The 23,065-nt window shown below is 42.1% G+C and overlaps 1 protein-coding gene across 27 annotated transcripts in view; it reads left to right on the top strand.

Moving 5' to 3' along the window:
• Window positions 1-1,793: 1,793 nt before the first annotated feature.
• Window positions 1,794-23,065, top strand: part of AFDN (afadin, adherens junction formation factor) — a 131,151-nt gene continuing 109,879 nt past the window's right edge. For 13 of the 27 annotated variants that reach the window (XM_074333844.2, XM_074333837.2, XM_088795003.1 and 10 more), the window contains exon 1: window positions 1,794-2,169. In XM_074333844.2, the coding sequence (XP_074189945.2) occupies window positions 2,065-2,169 (105 nt within the window). In that variant the 5' untranslated portion in view covers window positions 1,794-2,064. The remainder of the gene's footprint in view (window positions 2,170-23,065) is intronic. The other 14 variants (XM_074333851.2, XM_074333849.2, XM_074333848.2 and 11 more) reach the window with 2 other exon arrangements.

The following is a 23,065-nucleotide window of genomic DNA, read 5'->3' as shown; positions in this document are numbered from 1 at the left end:
TTTGTAAAGAGACTCAGAAAAACAATAATAATTAACATTGATTTAGAGCCTTCTCTGTGGCGTGCATCGTACTGTAGGCACTTCACGTAGCCATATGTCTTTTATTACAAAACAACACTGCAGGGAGCCCATATTTATTTTCTAGCAATACTGAATTTTCTCTTTAGCAACATACTACATGCACTTACTTTGGACACCAGCAATCTAATTGCCAGCTTTGCAAATTGATTCTTTACTCTAAGAGCCAAGTCATCCCTGGTAATTGCATCATCAGGAATAAAGCTCTTACTGTTCAAATTCAGTTGACACTGTGGCTGATCACTAGCATGGCATGTGTGGAACATAACTAGACAGTTCTGAGCTGTATTGACACGGTGATGTTCACCACCAAACAAAACAACAGAAAAACAACTGGAGCCTATGAAGAAGCACAGGAACTTAAAAGCATAGAGACAGAACGTCCAAACAGGAAGACGCCATTTACACACATATGCTTTTCTGCAAGTCCCCGCACTTTAATTTTGAGAATGAAGACTAGAGGTCTATTAAGAATTCATCCCCATGGCACTGGTTCAACACCTCGGGCTTCTCTGCTGAAAAGCCTCCTTATGTAGCGGCACTTACCAGTGCAGCAGAAAAGAACGCTGAAGACAAAGCCCAGCAGGATGACAGGCTTCCAATTGGGGGAAAGAAAAATTATCTCCACACTGGAAAGCACACAGTAATGACAAAAATAAAGAGGCTTTGTCAAATATACTTCTATTTTCATGACTTGACTTTGGTATTTCAGAGATGAAGGCTCTTTGCTCCAACACATTAGGGATCATGTAAGAAGCCCACTTCACTCGAAGGAGCACTGCGTGGGGAAACGGCCTGGGCACGCGTCAAGCAGCCAATTTATTTTTTTTGGGGGCGGGCCGGCGATTAAAAACACCTCATGAAACAAACATGCCTAAAATTTACAAAATTTGCTCCTTAATTTTAGGTCTGCACACCCACTGGGACCCTTAACGGCGTCTACACTGTTGCGAAGCCCGCAGGACTTCCCCGCCCCTCCATTATTTATTATTTGGCTTTGCCACCCGCTTGCTGCCCGCGCAGCGTTAGGGACGGGATTTGAGAGGCCGTGTGTTCCGAGCGGAGCGTGCAGGGGGGACCCAGGACGGCAGTGGGGACTCAGGGGGCGTCGGGGGCCCGGACGGACACCGGGCGGATTTCAAAACATGACCGTTGACACACACACACACACACACAGAGCGCGGTGACGTCCTCTCCGGAGGCAGCAGCTTGAAAAGGTCGGCTGTGGTCTGACCCCCAGAAAGGGAGTCGCCCTGCAAAGGACACACCAACGACCCGCGGACCCGCGGGGCGCCGGCCTGCTGCGGCGGGCGCGGGCGCGGGCGCGGGCTCCGGCCCTTCCACGCGCAGAAGTGGGCTCGTGCGTCCGGCTCTCCGTCCCTCCTGCCCGGACCGCACGGCCCCGCCCGTCGGAACCCAGCACCTTCGTAGCCCAGCCGCGCCGCCCGCAGCCCAGCCCGCTCGAGACCCGGGCGTGCGGCCCGTGGGAACCCAACACCGCCCGCCGCCCCGCACCCCGGCCGGCGCCCCGCGGCTGCGCGGGCGGGAGGTGCGGCGGCCGAGCCGGCGCGCGCAGCAGCACCTAGCGGAGGCCGCCCGAGGTGCGGCGGCGCGAGCGCGAGCGCGGGGGCGGGCACGCGGCGCGGGGGCGCGCACGGCGGGCGGGGCGGCGCGGCGCGTGCGGGCGCTCGGGGCGCACACCGGCCGGCGGGGCTGACGCGGGCGGGCGGGCGGGCTGAGGAGGCTGAGGCGCCCGCGGAGCAGGAGGCGGCCAGTCGGCTGAGGAACCCGCGGAGCCAGGAAAGGGGAGCGCGGGGCGGCCGAGCAGCCCGAGGAGCGCGGCGCGCCGGCTGAGGCGGCGGAGCGCGCGGGGAGCCGGGCCCGCGGACCTGAGGGCGCGCGGTCCTACCCGGCCCGGCCCCATCCGCGCCCGCGCCCCCGGCCCCGACCCCCGCGGCTCCTGGGCGGAGGAGCGAGGCCGGGAGGATGTCGGCGGGCGGCCGCGACGAGGAGCGGCGGAAGCTGGCCGACATCATCCACCACTGGAACGCCAACCGGCTGGACCTGTTCGAGATCAGCCAGCCCACCGAGGTGCGCGCGCGGGGCCGGCGGCCGCCCCCCCGCTGAGCCCCCCCGGCCGCCCCTCCCCCTCCCGTAGCGACCCCCCTGCGGCGTCCCCGCCCCCGGGTCACCCCGCCGCGCGCCCCCGGACCCGGGTGGCCGCGCGGGCTGGCGTGTGGCGCGCGGTCACCTGTGCCCAGGCCGGGGGTCGCGCGCCGCGGGCCGGGCGGGCGTCTGGAGCCGGGGGCGGGGTCGCGGGCTGAGCGTGGGTGCCCGGCCCCGTGGGCGTCGTGGGCCGGGGTGGGGTTGCGGGCCGAGGGGTGGTCCCGGGCCTCGTGGGGGTTTCTCGGGCCGCGCGTGGGGCCGCGGGCGGGGCGTGCGCGGAGGTCCTGCCGTGGGAGCGGGCGTGGTCCGACGTAATTTTGTCCCGTTGATCCCGACCTGCAGCGCGGGGTCCGCGGCGCCCCTTGACTGGGCACCTCGGACCTTTGTCACTTGAGAGAGCATGTGACCGGCGGTGTTTTGCTTCAGTGGGTTTGGAAACTTGGGGGTTGCTAACCGCGAGAGTAAAGCAAATATCAGGAAAGTTGTTCTAATTGTGCGGGTTTGCTGATAACGCGGCCGGGAATTGAACTCCAGTGGGGAAAAAACACGTTTTCTGCCATTCGGTGCGTGTAGCTCAGGTTTAATGAGGAGCGCCCCTCCCCCAGCAGGCTGGTCCCCGCGTCCGCGGTGGCCGGGAGGGCGGGGCAGGGCCCGGGGCGGAGGCCGGGGCAGGGCCGCGGGCAGGGCCCGGGCAGCGCTGGGGGAGGGGGCCCGGGTCTCTCCCGGGGCCTGGGCCGGGCCGGCGCGGTCCTGCCCCGCGTGGCCAGTCCTGGGCGTGCTCCTGGGAAAAGGAGGAAATCACACTTGCTCCGGGTCTGGGACGGCGGTCGTTGTTTATAGCAAAGCTGCTGGAAGAGTCCCGAACAGTTTTTAAAAAAGCAGGTTTGAGGCTCAATCAGTTGGGGTAGGGGAGGTTGTGTGGGAGAAAGACCCTGTAAACCGCTTCTTAACCGTGGACGTTTGGAATTGTGTTTCATTCACAAAGTGTAGTGGTTGCACAAACCTTAACTGCCTAAATCCACCTTACCCAGGGTTTATGCCCTCTTAGGACATTGCTTTAACAGCACCGATTTTTTAATTGTTCTAATAGGTAATTCAAAGTTAATATTATTTGTTAAAATACCAGCTTTTAGTCACCAATCATGTTTGGCAAATTGGAACATTCTCATGAAATTTAATCTCTCTTCTTATTAAACCCCAGATTATATTTTTTAATAAGTTGACTTACCTATTTTAACTTCTTGATTTGTCCTGTGATGGGGAAGGATTCCATTTCTTCTGTCTTCAGGGGTAGAGCCATTCATCTTGATCCTTAATTGAATGGTAAGGTTCCACTTTAGACTCTCTGACTTACGGTTTTTCGACTTAATGATGGTGCCAAAGCGATACCCATTCACTAGAAACTACTTTGAATTTTGAATGTCGATCTGTTCTGGGTGTTGCTGCGGTGTGACAGCCCTGGTGATGGCGGGCCCGCCGTGGTGGGGCGCACAGTCAGCCAGGCCATGGCAGGGGTCAGCAGCCCATACTCTGCAGTGGACTGTTGTCAGCGTTTTCTTTCTTTATTTTTACTTATTTATTATTTTTTAAAATTTTTGGATATTGTGTTCTGGGCACGTTTAAAGTAGGCTAGGCAAAGCTGTGGTGTTTGGTAGGTTAGGTAATATTAAACGCATTTTTGATGTATGATGTTTTTGATTTAGGATGGGTTTGTCAGGTGGTAACCCCATTGCCAGTCGAAGATGACAATTATTTGTATAAATTATTAGGTTCAGGTTGTCAAATTGAAACCTGATTGATAGCTCGTCTTCCCTAATGATTTTATAAGTTAGATGCTAGTAAGCAAATTAATATGTAGTTGTGTTCCTTGACTTATTAGCATGCCTTTGGAAGGTGACACGCAGTAATTTAGCTTTCAGGATTATGTTATTTTTCAGGATTAAGTTCATTTTTCTTCTCTGGTTTAAAAAATTCAGATGTAAAATATCTTGGTACATAGTTGTTTTGTTTTTCTGTTTGAATGGACCTATTTATAATTGTTTTTTGAGAGATTCCCCAAGTCTGGTTGAGAAAAGGAATTTTTTTTTTCAGTTTAATAATAGATGATTCAATTTATTCCTTAGGATTTAAGATTGAGGTGGTATTTTTAAAAAATTCTAAATAAGAGGCAGATTATAGTTAATAGATTTCATTAAGTTCAGTTTTTAAGCACTCGACTGAAACTTTTTTTCTATATTCTTAGATATGGGTTGTTGTTGAAGTAAAACTGGCCTGTCATTTGGAGAGCCACTTATTTTCATTTCATACCTTCTACAGGTGAAAAGTTGCTGTGTACGTGTGTGTTGAAGGAAAGTGAAAGTTGCAGGAATGTTTTTGACAATGATTATGTGTTATAGCTTTTCTTCCTCACTTACACCTGAACATTTCTATTTTTAGAAGTGATTCTCAAGGATTGTATTAGAAGGCTTTTTATAATGAAATAAAGTGTTTTTTAAATGTTCATATGTTATTTTTCTTAGTTTTTTCGTTATCTAGTATCTGGGTCACAGTTTGTTTTGTTTTCTGGAGAACCTTTACATACTATCAAGTTTATTCTGATCTTGGAAGTTAAGCTTCAGATTTAACATATCTTTCGTTATGATGTAGTAAACTTATGTTAATTCTCTAAACCAGTATTTCAAGGCCAATGGTTTGAATTTGCTTTATCTAAACTTGTTTGAAAATTTTTACCATCTAATAATGATGAACCTTTTACTCTATTTGGCCATCACAAATTATATCTTAGTTTTTACAATAATGTGTTATACTGGCCTTTATTATAATGTTCAGTAAATGTTGAGCAAATTTACTGCAGAATTTGATTTGTACGAATAAGATTTAAGCTCTATATTTATTTATATATTTGGATAATCTTTTTGTGTATGTGTATGAGAGTGTAGTTGTGTTTGTTTTGTTTGCTTTTTTGGGGGACAGGGTACAGTGATCGGTATCTATTGTCAGGTTTTATAACTATTAATCATCTTTGATGGTTTCAGGCAGACTTGCTAACCACTGATAACTCTGTGGTTACTGTTCAGGAAGGAGAAACTTGGCGTTTTGGATTACACTCACTTTTTAAGAAAATCAGAATATGTTTTAAAGTCAATCTGGTTACGTTTGCTTTTTTTCCTTCATGTTTTACATTTGTGGGTAAAAGGAGGGCTTCCAAAGGAAAAACAGGTACTATTTTATCATTATATATTGTTTAATCCTTCTTCAGTTGGATCCTAGATTCTTTCAGAGTTTTCTAATGAGTTGATGATCTAAACTTGATATTCTACCACCAGGACATTGATGTTAAACTGAATTAAGATCTTTGTTATTGTGGAAAACTGTAATTCAAGATAAAAGCTTCTTAAAGCTACTTAGTCTTGTCCTTTTCTTATTTTTAATGTTAAGGCTTTATTTCTCTTAGGGATTTCTAATTTATTATGGCAGAGTGCTTCTTGCCAATCTTTACATCCCATTATCTTCTCAGAAGAGAGTTTCTCTGGTTACCCAATGTCTGCCTGTCGTTCTGTTGTTTAACTTAATCTCAGTTTTGTCGCTATAGCCATTGGCTTGTCTGTCTCTCTCCCTGATTACATATGAAGGCAAGAGTTTAGAGTTTTATTTTTTAAATATTATTCTTATGTTTGTCATGTGGTCGGTGCTCAATAAATACATGTATTTTGTGGGGAGAATATTGAATATAGCTTTTTTTGTGTATACCTTTATTCCTGACAAAACATGGGATATATTCTTTTTTTAAAACTTAGTGAAATTGTCTGTTAGAGTAGTAAAGATTTATGTTTTCAAGTCTCGTTCTTTTGTATAAAATTTACAACAAAATGCAAAAACTGCTAGTAGTTGACCACTTCATGAGATATTTCTTAAAGTCATTTCTTTATTGTTTCTGGAGTCATTGCCTTCTTTTTGTACCAATGGAAAAAAATAACCTAGTAAATATTTGTGTGGACACCCACATGTGCTCTATTTACTAAAGGTGAATAGTTATATTTTAATACTCTGTTAATCTTGAGAGGTATTGTAGTGATTCGTATTGCCCAGAAGTGTGTGTAACATGCAACTTCTGGTTTGTCAGCAGAGGTGGAGTAGAATCTCCACGTGAAGTGGTAGGAATTGCGTAGCTTACAGTGAAATCTGTACTCCAGACTAATGCTTAGGCTGTGACTATGCTTCGTCACACAACTCAGCTGTGTTTGAGATGGTTTCAGAAATTGCAGTTATATTGTTAAACAGTGGTACTTTGGAAGGTCTCTTCCTAGTAACTAATGTATAATGAGAGAGCAGCCAGTGGTGTTTTTAGTGTTGATAGGCACATCAGTTCCTTTTTTGTTTGTTTGTTTGTTTTCATAGCTTGACCTCAGTGGTGTATAACCTTTATTTCTTGGAGTAACTGATTAAGGTTTATATTTTATGGGTTTATGCTTGTGAGTCTGAGGTAAAGCCCTTGTCTAACATTGTTATCTTAAATTGAAATTATATCTAGACTGGTTTCAATTTGGTATCCTCCTGCCAGTGAAAAATAATTTTACTTTATGCAATTTACACACGTAATGGAATGTAAATGTTGTAACTGTAGGCTTTCTAGAACTATCAAATTTTGATCATGGTTAGTGGTAGAATAGCAATAGTGGTTCTTTCATAGTCTCGAGAAAATATGAATCACAGGCGATCAGGATATGGTACCAAATTGGTGGGAAGCTTAAGAAAAAAGGGTTTAAGTTTCTGTCATTGTAGATTTAATTGAACAATTGTAGTGTGTGAAGCGTTGTTACTAGGTGTTGGTTATTATTCTGGTGGCACAGGTTAATTTGTTTATAGTGTTACCAGACTTGAACTTTGGCATAATATCACAAAATGCTAATAAACAGTATAGCAATTATTTTGATATAAACTTGTTTTCCTTTAGTATAAATAAAATGGATATATGAGTAATGTGTATGGAACATAAAACTAAATTGAGCTCTTAATCAGGTTAGATAGTGTTGATGTTTGTTCAGAAGTTTGCTACCTCTGTTAGTATCTTAACTGTATGTAGGATGTGCCCATTCATCTGAAGATGCCTCAGACAGGGATGGAAATTGATCTACATTTACACTGGTAAGTTAGATATTGAGCAGTGTACCCAATCCTACAGACCCATTTATAAGTTCTGGGCATGTCTGTGAGCTAACACTGACCATCTGGCAGGGCCGGAAAGTCCATTGGTGGCTTCTAGTGAGTATCCCCACATGTGTGAGATGACAGCAGGTGTGGGCACGTGTTCTGAGCTGGACCATCTTTCTGCATGAGCTGTGCATAAGGAGAAGCTTTTCTGGTCATAACTGGGGGCTAAATAAAGCAGGCATGAGAGCTGGTGAGGTCGGTATTGTTTGCTTATCTCAAGTCATCTGGTGGAGGTTTTGTTTTTGCAACAATAAAACTGTAAAACTTCACTTATCTTAGGGCATACGTGATTGACCAAAGCCATTATAATTTAATTTAGAAAGTGAATGTGTTTTATAGGGTGAAAGTAAGTACATGTAGAAGTATAATAAATCATATGCAAACCCCAGTATGAATTGAGTCCTAAAGAAGAGGGTAATTTGAGCTTTCATGCTTGTGTGTCATAAATGAAATTATTGAGAGGACCTGAGATTGACTAGTTTACTGTGTGACTGGGAAATAGCCACAGTTTCTGTATTCTTACTCAAAAGAACTATGTGAAATGTATGTTAATGTTAACGAAAATCAAATTGTGTTGCTTACAGTAGAAAATGAGATGTGAACTTCTGTTGTACTTGTTTGCATTGTCGTGGATGCAGGTTGAATACACACAGGGTGCTTTGTTTACCAAATGTTGTCACTACATTATAGGTAGGGTGCCTTGTGGAACACTTTTGTGAGCAACGGTGGTACCAGGACAACAGGCATCAACTGGGACTGTGTCCATTAACTCTAGGTGTGAACAAGATGAACTTGTTTAATTAAACTGTTTCCAGTTGGCCGTCCTTCAGTTTACTAGTGCTTCCAGGGCCTGATAGATGTGGGCAGACTGGACCAGAACATTGGTGAAATGTTAGACATCTGGGTTGTGTTTTCAAAGTTGTCTTTCATTTTGGTAGGACGGACGCAAACTGAAAGAGGACGAGTCACTGTTGAGCACAGCTTTGCCACCATCCGCAGTGAGAACAGTGCGTTTCCAAATGAGGAGGTCTTGTCTTGCTCTCTAGGACTCCACCTGAAGGTTTCATTGTTTTTCGTAGGAAAAGAGAGTTTGATCTCCAAAACTAGGGCCCATGAAAAAATGTCCACCTTTACTATTGTTTGGATGTTTTATTGGTTGAGAGCAGTCCAGTTGTCTTGTTTTATTCAGAACCATAGCTTGTAGCGCTCTGTTGCTTGATTTCCTACATATTCTGTTAAAAGGAAAATCAAACTTTTGTTCTTTGCAGTTAAACCAGTTGTTCCTTCCAAGAATGTACTTTCTCTTTATCCTTGTTTGCGAATAGTGGTACTTTCCATGGTGACCTACTTATTCTATTTCCTGATTTTTACAGGAGAACCAGTACAGCTTATGTGTTACAACTTTATGCCATTGTTACCTGCTTTTGGGACTGAGACTTGACATTGCCAGTTTTTCCCCCTCTTGCTCTGATTTCTATGTTTGTTTAGTAGAGAAAATGAAATGGGAGCAACAATATGACCACTGTTGGACGCAATCAGATATTTAAAAACCATTGTATTCTTAAAATACGTAACTTCTGTATGCACGCTTAGTATAAAATCTATACATTGGGAAGATGTCTTTCAAATGTTATTCTTAGGTGGATATTGATACTGATATCTGAATCAATTTCTGAGTGCTCCAGGCTTCTAGAAAGATGCTTGTAAAACATACCATGATTTTATATGAACTCTGTAATGAGTTCTTAGGTTACACTACATTTTTCACATTAATGAATTTTTGTATTGGCAAAAACTTGGGGTGATTGTTGGGGTGGTTAGTTTTAAGAGACATTGATAATAAAAGTAAGAATCAGTTATATGGACGTTTCTAGATTGAGCCCCAGTATTTTACCTCCATTTCTGGTACTCATTCTCCTTTGGGAGATTTTCTACTTTTCCTCTTCTGTTGTATTAAAGGCTGTTGTCTGTCTTGTACTTCGAATGGCCTTTTACCCACGCGTGGTTTTGTGCTATCGTGCATTGGCCATTTGGCAAATATTCCTTCACTGAGTCATGTGGATTTTATGCTGATGGATTTCTTTTTAAAAATATATCAAAATGTCACATTTGTTAGTATCCCCACTGATCTGAGAAATCTTAAGTGTTCGGAACCTCTCCAGCTCACAGTGGTGGATACAGGTTTTCAAAAATTTAATTTCCTGTCAAAGCTCAAATTTTACTATTGGCAGCACTGGTGGCACTTGAAGGACAGGCTTTCTTCATTTTTGAGAAAGTGCCTGCCAGATAGCCCAGCCTGAATAACTGGGGTTTGTCACTCCTTTCAGGGAAACATGACGTTCCATGGAAAAGGGGCTCATTCCATTCACACTTCATGGTCGCCCGGATCTTTTCTTGAGAGAGCGTAGAACTGGGGTATGTTGCTCAAGTAGGAGTTTTTATGCGTACTTCCTATTTTGGCACACAGAGCATCAAACAAACATGTACTCAGTGGGAATTCGATAAACTTAACCATTGTTTTATGTCATCACAGACATTTTTAAGTGACGCTGGTCTCTTTTTTTAAAGTGAATGCACAGCAGTGAAAATACATCGAGTGTTAATACAGTTTGATGCTGCTGTCTTGATCTGTACTAAATCATGTGCTGTCAGGATTATTTGTCATTTCCTTAGACCGTCAGCACAAATACCAGCATGAGAGGGGCTAAAACTGTGTAAGTATTAGTGTGAGACGTTTTGCCCTCACGGTTGACACGAAAGGGTCTGAGGGAATCTGAAGGATTCGTGGACTGCAATTTATGAGTTGCTACCCAGAATATTTAATGATGGGTTTTAAGAATTTTGATTTGGGCTGATTTTAAAAATGTATTGTAAGGTAGATATTAAAGTCTATATTCATGGTATTTTCCAACTAAGGCCATAAAGTTAACAGATATGTAACATTTAAAATGTGAACTTAGGACTTATGATAAAAGGTAGATTTCGATGTAAATTTGTTTTACATCTATATTTGCTTATTTCCTATATTTATAAGTACCTATTTTAATTTTTAGTCATCAGTAATATGCATGTATTTACAGTTTTGTTATTGAAGAATACTGGCCACAACCTAATTAAAGAGGTAACTATGAAATTTTATTATTCTGGTTGACTCAGGATATAATCTAGGCCCCTCCTACTCATGGGTCCATTTCTAGGTCAGAGAACAATGGTGTCTAGTGGATTCCAAGTAACGTGGTAGGTGGCTGTGTCTGGACGTGGGCTAATGTCTTGTGGTGCTTGTCTGTCCTTTCAGTCTCCCCAAATGTGAGCTCTGAATTATGACAGCCATTGACTGTGTAAGGATGTCTTTTTTTCCTGTTGTGTTTGGTTGTATTTTCCCTTAACTTTAATGTATTTCCTGAGAAAAAGACAGACATACGAGCACAGACAGAATTTTAATACTTCAAAATAATATGTGAATATATTACTTTTTTAAATATATGTGGTAAAACCAAAATATTAGCATATGGAGTTTATGTTTAAGATTAGCAACACTTAAGATTAATTTATCTACTCAGTGGCAACTTGTTTTGCAACAAATACTATATTGTGTTGTTAATCCACAGTTAGGTGTAAGTTCATTTTGAATTTTTGGTGACTATTTCCTTTTTATAGATAGCATTATTAAATTATTTTGGTGATACACTGTTTTTAACCACTTAGTGAAATGTGTTTATTAATAAACATATTGCTTTAATTTTCTGGGTAATGAAATACAGATACGAAATCTTAATTGCTGAATAAGTGAATTTGTAACTGGGTCCTTTGTAGACCAGCTAAGCTTGTGCTTATTGGAGAGCAGAGGCTGCCCTGGGTACCATGGACAGTGTTTTTACCGCATTTAATGGTCAGGACCTTCAATGTTCTAAAATGTGTTTTTAATTCAAGTTTGGCAAAGGTGACCTTGTTGAGTTCATGGTTCAGTTAAGGTGCTTTTATGCCAAATGTGCTGATTTTAGTTTTTAAAAATTATGTTTTTATTACCTTTATGAAATTGTTACTTTGGGAATATCAAGGACAGTGAAATTAAGACCAGCAAGTCTGGAAAACCGTTAAAAAAATTATGATGTTATGTTCACTTCACTGTAGTAAGATTATACATTTAAAATATTTTTTCTATTATGAAAATAATGCTTATTTTAGAATATTTGGAAAATGCTAGAAGTGTGCATGTATGTTTAGTTGGATCTGGTTGTTGATTATTTGCGTTTTTAGCGAGTACTGAATTATGTTTCTTAACCAGCCATATGTCTGTCAGGAATTGAGTTTTTAAAAGTTACTTATTGTGGTAATAATTGTAATACTTAACATTTTGTGACTGCATACTACCTACATGCATGACATCAGTGTGAATGCTTTTGTGTGTATCGTCAGTTAGTTCTTGTAGCAATCCTATAAGGTGGTACTTTGGCCATTGTCACGTTTGGATGAAGAAACCATGGCACAGGGAGACTATGTGACATGGTCAGGGGTATGCAGCTAGTGAGCTGAGGAGCCGCCATCTGAACCCAGATGGTCTGATTGTGACTTTCTTAAGCCATTATGTTTGTAGAATTTGAAAATTTAAGGTCACCACAATGAAAACTGTCTGGGAGTTTCATAGGAAAATTATAGAGTAATTTAGAGCTTAATTTTCAGGAAGAACCATAAGCACGATGTGGTTAACGAAATCTGTTTTATTTACATGACATATTATTGCATGTGTGTATGTAGATCTTGTATTATATACATATGTACGTGAACGTGTTGGTTTTCATCTTGACTTTTTAAAGCCTGGTTATAATTTTATCTTTTGTGTTTGAGACAGATGATCCTGTGTTTTGTATCAGCGTGGCGCAATGCTGTGCTTTATTTCCTGACTGCTGGGGACTGTGGCGACCAAAACTAGGACTAGGGCTGAAGGGTCTAAGGGACGTTTGATAGCTTCCCCAGTGGTTTCCAGTCCCCGAGGGAAAAGGCGGGCAGGACCTGCCCAAGGTGGTGGCACTGCTGTGCTCAGACCCTTTTCTGACGGCATGGCCGTGAGTGTGAGTTTGTAGTGCGAGTCTTGTGATTCCCCACACCATTTCATTTTGTCCCTTTCCCTCTTACTATGCTTCCTCAGCGCCATCGTCCTTGACTTTGTTCTGCATGTTACCTCAGCCCTTGACATTAAACAGCAACTAAACTTGTTTGTTCTCATCACTGCTTCGGTTCAGTTAACTTAATTTCATAAAATTTTGTTTACATATTAGCTAGTGATTTCCCCCAGGTAACATTTGAATTTCAGCAGTCTTCCAGGGATAATTCCTTTATTGTTACTATTCTTTAACATCTGTTGAGCAAATATTTGCCATTCCCAAATAAGAAGGGGGATTTTCAGACAAAATGGCAGGTTTAGGGAACAGCCTCGTAGACCTAGACCTTCTCAGTTCACACAGACACGCTTCTTTGGTTATGAGTCTATGTTTGCTCCTCTTGTAAGACACAGTAAAGCATGGAGGAAGTTTCTAGGCAGGCAGTTACGAATACTTTTATGAGTCTGACTGTTTGATTATAAGAGCTGCACGTTAGCATACCCAGATTTGTGATGACGGCAAACTAAGGTACTCACTAAACTGTGGTGCAGGATGATGAGAGGTATGTAACGTAGGTTTTTCACCCCATACTATCCTTTTGTATCAGTTGGTGTAGCATTTGCCTGTACATTCTTGTGGCTCATATTCGAGCATAAAATATAATTGAACTTTGAAAAGTTACCTTTTTTTTTTTTTTTTTTAACCAAGTGGCACCTAAACCACCAACTATTACTTGTCTGTAATTTGCACAGCTTTTGAACAAATTTCTGATGCTTTAGGAATGTTTGCATTTTATTAGTGTAATGACATTTTTAGACATTTTATCTTTCGTCAGGAATTATAAATGCATGTGATTGGTATCATCAGCTTGATTCTTGGGAAACATTGTAGATTTTACATTAAATAGAGATAATTATTTGCTTCTATGAACTTCTGCCTGTGAGCAAAAGTTGTGGCAATGGTTAGGCGCCTACATCATGGGCTGAGTCGTGTGAGAAATTGCTTCTGTTGCATATTTGGTTTTGTTTGTTTTTTAGTGGCTTAGCCCTGTTAAAACTTGACATTTAAATGTTTCTCTCGGATTTATCTTAGGCTAATGCAGTATTCATTCATTCAGACTAATATTTATTGAGTATGTGGTGTGTTTTAGGCTTTGTTAGGGACTGGGCCTACAAAAGTGAAAGGATGAAATAATCTGCAATCTCAAGGAAGGAAATGAAACAGACTTATTATAATGGCCCCATTGTGCCCTGAGAAGAGAGCCTAAGTGGCAGCCAAGGGCACTGACTGCATTGGGGGCCTGAGGTTGCAGCCTGGCCCTCTCACTCAGTAACTGTGTCCCTCTCTGTTTTGATGTCCAAGGTCACTCTTTGGTGGTCACCTACTGCGTGCCAGTCACTGTATAAGTGCTGAGCTTGCAAAAGTGCTGTGCCCCTTAATGGGCACATGGTACTTGACTCAAATGACTCCCATTCTAGTATGTAGGATAGATTGAAAAGAAACTGCAGCCCTATGGTAAGTATTCTGTTTGGATGGTGGGGATCAGGCACATTTGTGTAGACAATTAAGGTGAGTCTTCAGCTGATAAGGAATTTTCTATGGACAAGTGGGAGGGCTCTCCTGGCAGAGAACATTATTCAGCCAATGTGTATTCATCTGGTACCTGCTGTGTAGAGGTGAGCAAGAGAAACACTTGTCAGGAATGCCAGTTTGGTGGAAGAAATGCACAAATAAACAAGAGCCGCGCCTTACGTGCTGTGAAGGGGGGGGGCAGGGTAGCACGTGGGCAGCTCAGCGAAGTGTAACTGAGTTCATTGTAGGAAGCTTTCTTCTGAACTCTGAAGAGTTTGTAGGAAGTGTCTGGAGACAAGATAGGGACCTTAGTGGCAAACATCCAGGCTGCTTGGATTCGTGTTCATGCCCTTGAACGTGAAGGTGCATTTGTGACCTACAGATTGTATCGTTTCTGATTATTCTGGCTCCTCCCTGTGTGATGACTGTAGGTCCTCGCCTGTGTGGCATCAGGTTTGACCATGGCCGTGAAATAGGCCACGCTGGGCAGCAGCGTTAAGTCCCATTCCATGGTTCTGTCATTGCTCTTCTGTCTTCCATGAATTAATAATATGTCTCAGGCTGTGAACGTTTATACGAGAATGAAGGTTGGAACCGAGTCCCAGCTACCCACAGATCCAGGAAGCGTTATCATGAGGAAGAAATGGCACTTGGTTGTTGTAAGCCGCTGAGGTCTTGGGTTCGTTTGTTTTTGCAGATAACCTGGTGACTGAAATACTGTGTGTCTCTGTGAGGCTGCACATACATGTGTGCACACGCTCACCTGCTATGAAATGGGGTGTTGGCCCGGGCCAGATTCTTAGGGGCCATGTCAGCCCAGTGAAGAATGTTCCAGAAGAAAGACCATGATGAGGGTTTGCTGTTCAGGGAGACCTCCCTGTCAGCAGAGTGTAGGGAGAACAGGAGTGGAGGCCGCGCCCTCACAGACTGCGGGCCGTGCTCTGTGGGGTCACGGCCTGAGCTAAGGAAGGCGCTGCAGCTGACGTGGAAGGAGGGAGTGAGAGTTAGGAGGTGACATTGGGACTGGGCGAGGGAGGAGTTGTCCGTGGTTGTCCATCTCAGGCTCATGCTTGGCTACCTCGGTACTCGGCACCAGAATTGAAGGAAAGAAAGGTAAATGGCAGATGAGATTGGGCAGGGAGGGAAAAAGTCGTCTTTGAGGTGCTTGTGGATTTCCAGGTACAAGTTTGCAGTGTAGACAGCTGAGCGGAATGGAGCAGGGGGGAATGGTGACGTGGCAGGTAGCCAAGGCATAGACAAGAGACTGCTTCGAAAGAGCTGTGTCAGGAGAGACGAGAACCTGGGACAGAAAGCGGGAGAATCCCAAGCTCTGTGGGGTGGATGGTGCAGGAGGAAGTGGCCATGGAAGCCCAAAACAGGGGAAAGGCTCCTGCTGTCCACATCTGGGAGGAGGGTTTCGAGAGAAAGTGTCACCTGCTGAACTCTGTCTGCTCTGTGGTCCAACACCTTGTGACTCATTTAATTCCTGCCTTTCTTGCTTCCAGTCCTTCTACTACGCTGCTCAACTGCTTCTCTCGCCGCCCCCTTGTTCTTTGTGTTGCTCTGTTAGTCTGTGCCTGTTCTTATCTCCCGTGGTTGACTCCATTTTGCTCATCTTGGCACTGTAAGTATTTTAATATTGGAGTATATCCTCTACTTATTTTTTCCATCAAAAGGGGCCTGTAATTAAGTATGGAACCATTATCCCGAGATCAAGGAGGCAAATTGATACTGTAGCTGACAAACTACTTATTTAACATTTATTGACTGACTCTAAACTACGCATACTCATTTAGATACTGAAATTGTTTGTTGGTATTCCTGGGTCACAGTATACTGTGCAAGAGGGAATTACTGGTGGGCCCGATTGCCTGGTAGCTTCTTTATCCTGTTACCTTCTCTGGGTTTCAAACATTGGTTTCGTCTCACTGTGGTGATGCGTTTGTTACTACTGTCGTCACAGAGTCTGCACTGTATGTGTTGTAGACCAGGTAATGGAGGTGACTGATGATTTGCCTGCCGCAGGGCCTAGTGCTGTCTTTCTGCTTTAGGCTGGCACTCAGTTGATAAACAGCCTCGGGAAATGCTGGCTTTTGCTGGGTTTCAGTCTACCTTGGTCATCTTTGGCCACCTCCACTAATGTTTCCACACACACACGTACTCTTAGTCACCTACCATGGTCTATAAGTACAGGCCTGAAAAACAAGCAAAGCAAAATACATGTTTGATTTTGGTGGCCAATCTTGGAGGGGAAGAATTTGGGAAATGGAATAATGAGTACTGTGTTTCCTGAAAATAAGACCTCGCTGTACCATCAGCGCTAATGCGTCTTTTGGAGCAACAATTAATATAAGATCCGGTCTTATTTTAATATAAGACCGGGTGTAATATACTATAATAATGTAATACTCTGTCATATTTTAATATAAGACTGGGTATAATATAATGTAATGTAATATAATACTCGGTCTTATTTTAATATAACACTGGGTCGTATATTAATTTTTGTTCCAAAAGATGCATTAGAGCTGATGGTCTGGCGAGGTCTTATTTTCGGGGAAACACCGTAGTTGCATAGGAGAGGAGAGGAAAATAAACTGAATCCGGGGTCCGTAGGAATTCAATGCACCTGCTTCGCTGGCTTAGCGTTGACATTTGTTTAGAGCAGCAGCATTGTCTCTCAGATTAGTCTGTGTGACAGTATCACACCTCATCGTGAACTTGACTGATCTCTTTGCTTCCACTCCATTCTGTACTCAAATGTGCTGTTAATTTTTCCAGAACTTTCCCACCTCTAAGGCTTCAGACTGCCAAAATGTTGTTTTAGCAATTCCTGACCTCTCCTCCCTGCAATTTGGGAAGGTAGAGTTTCCATGGGGGAAATCTGCATAAAGAGGGCATGATGGCTGTAAGAAAAGATGAAATAGGACCATTTGTGACAACATGGATGGATCTTGAGATTATAATGCTGAGCGAAATAAGTCAGACAGAAAAAGTAGAGAACCGTATGATTTCACTGATATGTGGTATATATAAAACTGAAAACAACAAAAGAACAAGACAAAGGAACAAAAACTCATAGACATAGACAATAGTTGACGGGTTACGAGAGGGTAAACGGGGGAGCTGGGCTCTAGAGGGTAAACGGGGTCTAATATATGGTGATGGAAGGGTAACTGACTCTGGGTGGTGGTGAACACACAATGTGAGATATAGATAAAGTATTACAGAATTGCACACCTGAAATCTATGTACCTTTACTAACAATTGTCACCCCAATAAACTTAAATAAAAAAAAAGTCAAGGGCATGATGATGTTTTCTGGGAACTGGTGCCTAAGTGTCAGAGAACCACGTAATTCCCAAGATTGAAGAACAAGGCCTTGGTACCCAGGACGTTGTCTAGTACTTGGGCTCTCCACGAAGCTGGAGCTGTACCGGGCCCAGGCTGTGCGCCTCCTCTTCATACCGAGTCCTCCGCAGGAGGGCGTGATGCTCACAGCAGATAACTGACGCAGGGTGTATTGAGAAGCAAGTGAGTGTTGGTCAGTGAGGACAGGGCTATTACATACGAACTCAGCAAGGTACATTTGAAGTCTTTTGTGTAAGGCCTCAAAAGTCTGGCCCTACCCTGCTGGGTTTGTGTACATTTCTTCAGAAGTTGAGGAACTTTTTATAGCAAAAGTTTATTAAATATGTATAGCTCATTACAGATATTAATGGCTTGATAGCACATCGTAAGGAGTACAGATTCCTTCTGGAAATATGCCACCACTTTTCACCTGGTACTATTGGATCACCTGGTCCAATTAGAGCCTTTTGTGTTAGCATTTCAGTATCGGACTAACTTAAGGAGAAAACCCTGCTTGGGATAATGGATACTCTATTGAAGAATAAAGTGAACTGTTTTACATGAGCAGTAACTTACTCCAGATAAGTTTTATAACAGGTGATATAGAGAAACCTGTACTTGACTAAGATTTATGTAGATTAAAAATTCGTTTTTCAAATGGAGTTCATAAAGTAAATTTGAAGATCTCTCTTTCCCCATTTCAGCTATCCAGAGGTTAAGAATTTTTAGAAAGTATTTTTCTTAATTTTATTCTGTACCCTTAGAAATGAGCATGTGTGTATATTTGAATTTTATTTTTTTAAGACATGGGATCGTATGATACATTTTGCACATGCTTTTCAGGAAATTTTTCCGTGTGTGTATATCTGTACCAAAACTTTTAATAAGATATAAAATTCTATATTATTTATAATCGCTATGTAATATTCCATGTACTAGTCATTTTCTTAACTGTTATTCACAAGCACTTTGACTATTTCTAGAATACACTGTTTGAATAATGTTTCTGAACATTTTGCAGACCTGTCTTTGTGTACTTATGTATTTCCATAATAGATTTCAAGAAGTGGAATTTGAGTCAAAAGGTTATACACATTGAAAATCCTTGCTAGACCACCAAGTATTATTTTAAAAGGGTATTGCAGTATATACCCCCACTTTTATGAGTGTCACCCTCACCTTAACACTGGGTATTGCAAATTACATTTTTTTCAATCTGACAGGTAAAAAGTTACTGGTTTCAAAATTCACATTTCCTTGTTCATTGTTCAGATTGAGCGTCTTTCATGTATTTACTGACAATTATACTTCCTTTTTACGTGAAGTGTCTGTTTTTCTGTTGGGATATTTGTTTTAATCTTATCGATTTGTGAAAATGCTTTTTATAAAACATTGATGTTTTATCCTGTGTTTACAAGTATTTTTTCCTAGTTATTTCGATCTTCTAATTTTTTGGTACCTTGCCATAAATGGATATATTTTATTGGTTCATTTGTTTCTTTATTTTGAAGGTACTTGAAAAGTAAAAGACCTTTAAATCCCTACTTTTCAATGTGAATATATAAACACTAAGTTAATTTTATTTCAATTATTTTATTTCTTCATTGAAGATTCTCAAAATGAAATATAAATATAGCAATAAATGAACTTATTAAACAAAATCCTTTCCAAAAAACTAGAGAATGAACTGTTATAAGTTCAAAAATACGCCACGAGCTTTGTAGAAATGAGCCTATTGATAGTTGTAAACAGTTAAGGTTGCCTGACTAAAACTCCCTTCTAATTTATTTGATATTTGTTGTAGTGGTAGGTGTTATTTCTACAAATATCACAGTAAAAAAAATAGGTTAAAAAAGGATGCTTAGCATTTAAAAAGCAAGGGGTTTTGCTTTCTGGTATATTTTATTGAATCTTCTATGTGATTTGGGGGAAAGGTAGATTATTGGAAGCCTAGTATATGGCATTTTCAGGGGAATTGCTCATTATAAGAGTCATAACTGAAGTAGTATAAACCACATACTGTTCGGCATAGTCTGCCAGCTGATTGTGCCTTGTTAAGACAGTCAGTGATTGTATGATTATTTTGTCAGTTTGGTTATTTGGAACATGTCACCTATAAAAGAAGAAAAAAAAGGCGGTGACGTACAGCTATATTCTGCTAGCAGTTTGTTTAATTTTACAGACGAAAGTTAAATTTTAGAGCCTTTTCATTGCTTTTGCCCTAAGGGGCCTAACCCTTGACTTCACCAAAACCCCTCTTACCCAAGTCACCAATGGCCTTCCTGCTGCCAAATCCAGCCGTCATTTCTGAAGCGCCTTAGTCGACACAGCAGCCCCAGCGCACCCTCCACTGGCCTCCAGGACCCGCCTGCTCTCTGCTGAGTGGAGGAGACCCCAGGGTTTGACCTGCGGACACCTCCTCTCTTCTCCACACTGACTCCCTAAGGCGAAACCGTTCTTTCTCATGGTTGTAAGTACTAGTGTGTCCCACATTTATATCTCTTGGCTTGGTCATTGCCTTGAGTATAACACGTCCAAAACTGAAGACGGCTTCTGCAGTCTTCCGTGTCTTAGTAAACACCTGGCAGTTCCTTTTTCTCAGACCTCATCATATCTGACCTGTCAGCAACTTCTGGGAGCTCTACCATCAAAATGTGTTCATGATCTAACCTACTTTTCAGCGTCTCCACTCTTGCTACTGGCCTAGTCCAAGCTCTCGCACCTGGGCTGTTCAGTGACCTCTTATCCAATCTCCCCCCCCCCCCCATCTACCTTTGCCCCTTATAGTCTGTTTACCACATCGAGATAACGCTGCTAAATCTTAAGGTAAATAATGTAATTTTTTCTGCTCAAACTCGCATGTGGCTTTTGTTTTACTCTAAGTATGCTTTGGTCTACAAAGCGCAGTGCGAAGCACTTTTCCCAGGAAGTCTGATGCCATGTCCCCTGTCCTCCTGCTCAAGTAGCAGGACCCTTGCTGTTTCTCAGACATGCCAGCCGGGTTCTGCCTGAGGGTCTTCGCACTTGTCCCTGCTTGGAAGGCTCCTTGTTAATGTTCCCTCCCAATCATCCCTCAGTGAGGTTTGGTCCCTCTCACCATTTGTCATTGCTGGGTGTCTCTTCCTGCTAGATTAGAACGCCCATGGGAACATACTGTTTTGTTCATGAGTTTTCCCCATTGCCTAGAAAGAATTGGGGAGAGGAGGGAATGGAGGGGAGGAGGGTGGTGGTGATTTAACTGGAAATAAAGTGTTCTATCCCCTAGGCTTACTAAGTTACATTTTTCCTTTTTAAAAACGTAGACTGTTACTCCCTTACTACTGAATGTTTCCATTTTTAATACGATTCAAAAGCTTTACTATTAAGCGAGTTTTATGATTGTGTCCCAGCTTTGGACCTCTGACTTGTGCTGTTGGGTTTTGTTTTTGGCTCCCTGGTGGACAATTCTCTCCCTTTCCTTCCTTTCCGTGTCTTGAGAATTATTACTGGAAAGATGTGGGGAACCTTTGTCCTAAAGAACTCTGACCAGTGTCCGGTGGACTGGGTTCTGCCACAGCCTGTGACCTTGGAGGGCTCTTTGTCTGTGGGTGGAGCGTCTGGGAAACCGCCCTTCCTGGCTGGAGTTTCTTAGGAGCTAGCTGTCACGGTCACCTCTCTGCTACAACCAGTCTGTCATTTCACTTAGTTCCCAAATCAGCAAGGAGTGTATTACTGTTCTCTACGTTGCCTTCAGATGAATGAGGCCCAGAAAGTTGAAGGAATTCATTGTTATGAACTTAACCAAAGGGCCCTTCTGCTTCCTTCCCTTCTCCCTCTCTGCCCCTCCAGAAATAACTCACTTGAAGTTGGTAGACAATGGTTGATTTATTTTAACTGTTTTGTAGTATTGCTTTGTCCAAATGAACCGCACGCAGTTCATTTAGTTCTACGGTCTAGGGATGACCAGATTGTTTCTATTTTCCCACTGTTACAGAGGTGGATTTAATGAACACCCTCGTCCATGTTTCCTTCTGTACTAATAAAACATTTTAGGATGGATACCTAGAAGTGTAATTTCTTGGACTAGGCCATGCATAGGTTCTAATTTACCAGGTTGTGCCAAGTTGCTCTTTGAGATGGTTATGCCAACTTACATTCCAAACTTCAGAATTTCCCACGTCTTCAATATATTCAGATTTTTATAAGCTGGAATATATGGAATAATAATTATTTATATTACCCTGATTTCAGTGAGTGAACATGTTTTCTTACATTTATGGTCATTCTTATTTTTCTCTTTGAATTGCCTATTTATATGTTTTATCCATCTTTTTTCCCAATGATTTTATTTGGAAACAAAAATCATTGTCTTTTTCTAGTTTATTTGTAGGAACTATTTATAAATTCTGAATACTAATCTTTTGTGCATTATATATTTTGCAAATACGTTTTTATTTATGGTTTTTCACTTTTTACAGTGTCTGTTGTCACATTAATTTTAAAACTTTGGAAATGTATTTGGGTTCATCAATCTTTTCCTTAAAGTTTTATACTATTTTCTCTTATTTGATGAATATATCCCATGTTTTATTTTGAAAGCTTTACAGTTTCACTTTTTACATTTAGATAATTTAGTCCAACTGCTTTGTAATATGGTAGTACCACCCCTAGTTCCCCTAGTGTAAGTGTCAGTTACTGAGGAGTACATTTGTTTTTCTGGCCTTCCCTCTTGGATTTCTTTCTTTTTTTTTTTTTTTTTTTTACATAAACTCAGCAGTGTATTTAAGAGAATGTTTATTTTGTATTATCTGTAGTAGAACCGTTTCTGATTTTTCGTCTACCATTTTGCCTCAACTGGGAGTGTTACACCCTTATTTTTACACACCAGGGTAAGAGGCGGTGTCGATTAGTGGCTCATAGTATGTATGGCCTCTCGTCTCAGCATTGTCTGAGTAAGAATTCTGCCCACCGCTGTGTGGCCCTGGCAATGACTTGATCTCCCTAAGGCCCAGTTCCTCATCTGTAAGGCAGGAAAATCGTAGTGCCTCCCACACAGTGTCCTTAGAATTGAAGAAGGTGGATCATGCGTAAAAAGTACTTGGCACAGTGTTTGGCTCAAAGCAGGCACTTTCCTTCTGTAACACGGAATGCTTTTTAGGACAGATACCTGCTGTGTTACTGTAGCTACCCTTGCTGTTATGTCCTTGTCATCTTCACCATTGGTGTTTCGTTTTCCTTTCTTCCTCTTGTTTTGTTTGCTGTGGCTGTGGCAGGAGACCGTCCTTGTTCCTCTCAGGACAGAAATTTACAACTATCTGCTGAACCTTGTATTGGTTGGTGTTATTTGTGGGCAGGGGAGGTTCCAACAACATCAGCGTTAGTATCCTACGTTTAGATTGGCTCTGCATTCCATACCTTAAATTGAAAAAACATCTTGTTTGTGGCTGTTTTTATTTCGTGTGCAATTATATCTAGAAATGTAACATCACTTCAAAGTCTACTTAAGTGAGATTTTATGAATCATACTTTTTTATATAAAAACTGAATCCGGGACTTTGAGGTTTTCATTTCATGGAACTGAATACTTGTGTTTCTGTTTCCTTGTCTTT

The sequence above is a fragment of the Rhinolophus sinicus genome, chromosome 2, assembly GCF_057876585.1.
Source record: "Rhinolophus sinicus isolate RSI-liver-muscle chromosome 2, RSI-T2T, whole genome shotgun sequence".
Taxonomy (NCBI): Eukaryota; Metazoa; Chordata; class Mammalia; order Chiroptera; family Rhinolophidae; genus Rhinolophus; species Rhinolophus sinicus.
Note: the sequence above shows the minus strand (reverse complement) of the source record. Positions and strands in the feature narration are given on the sequence as shown.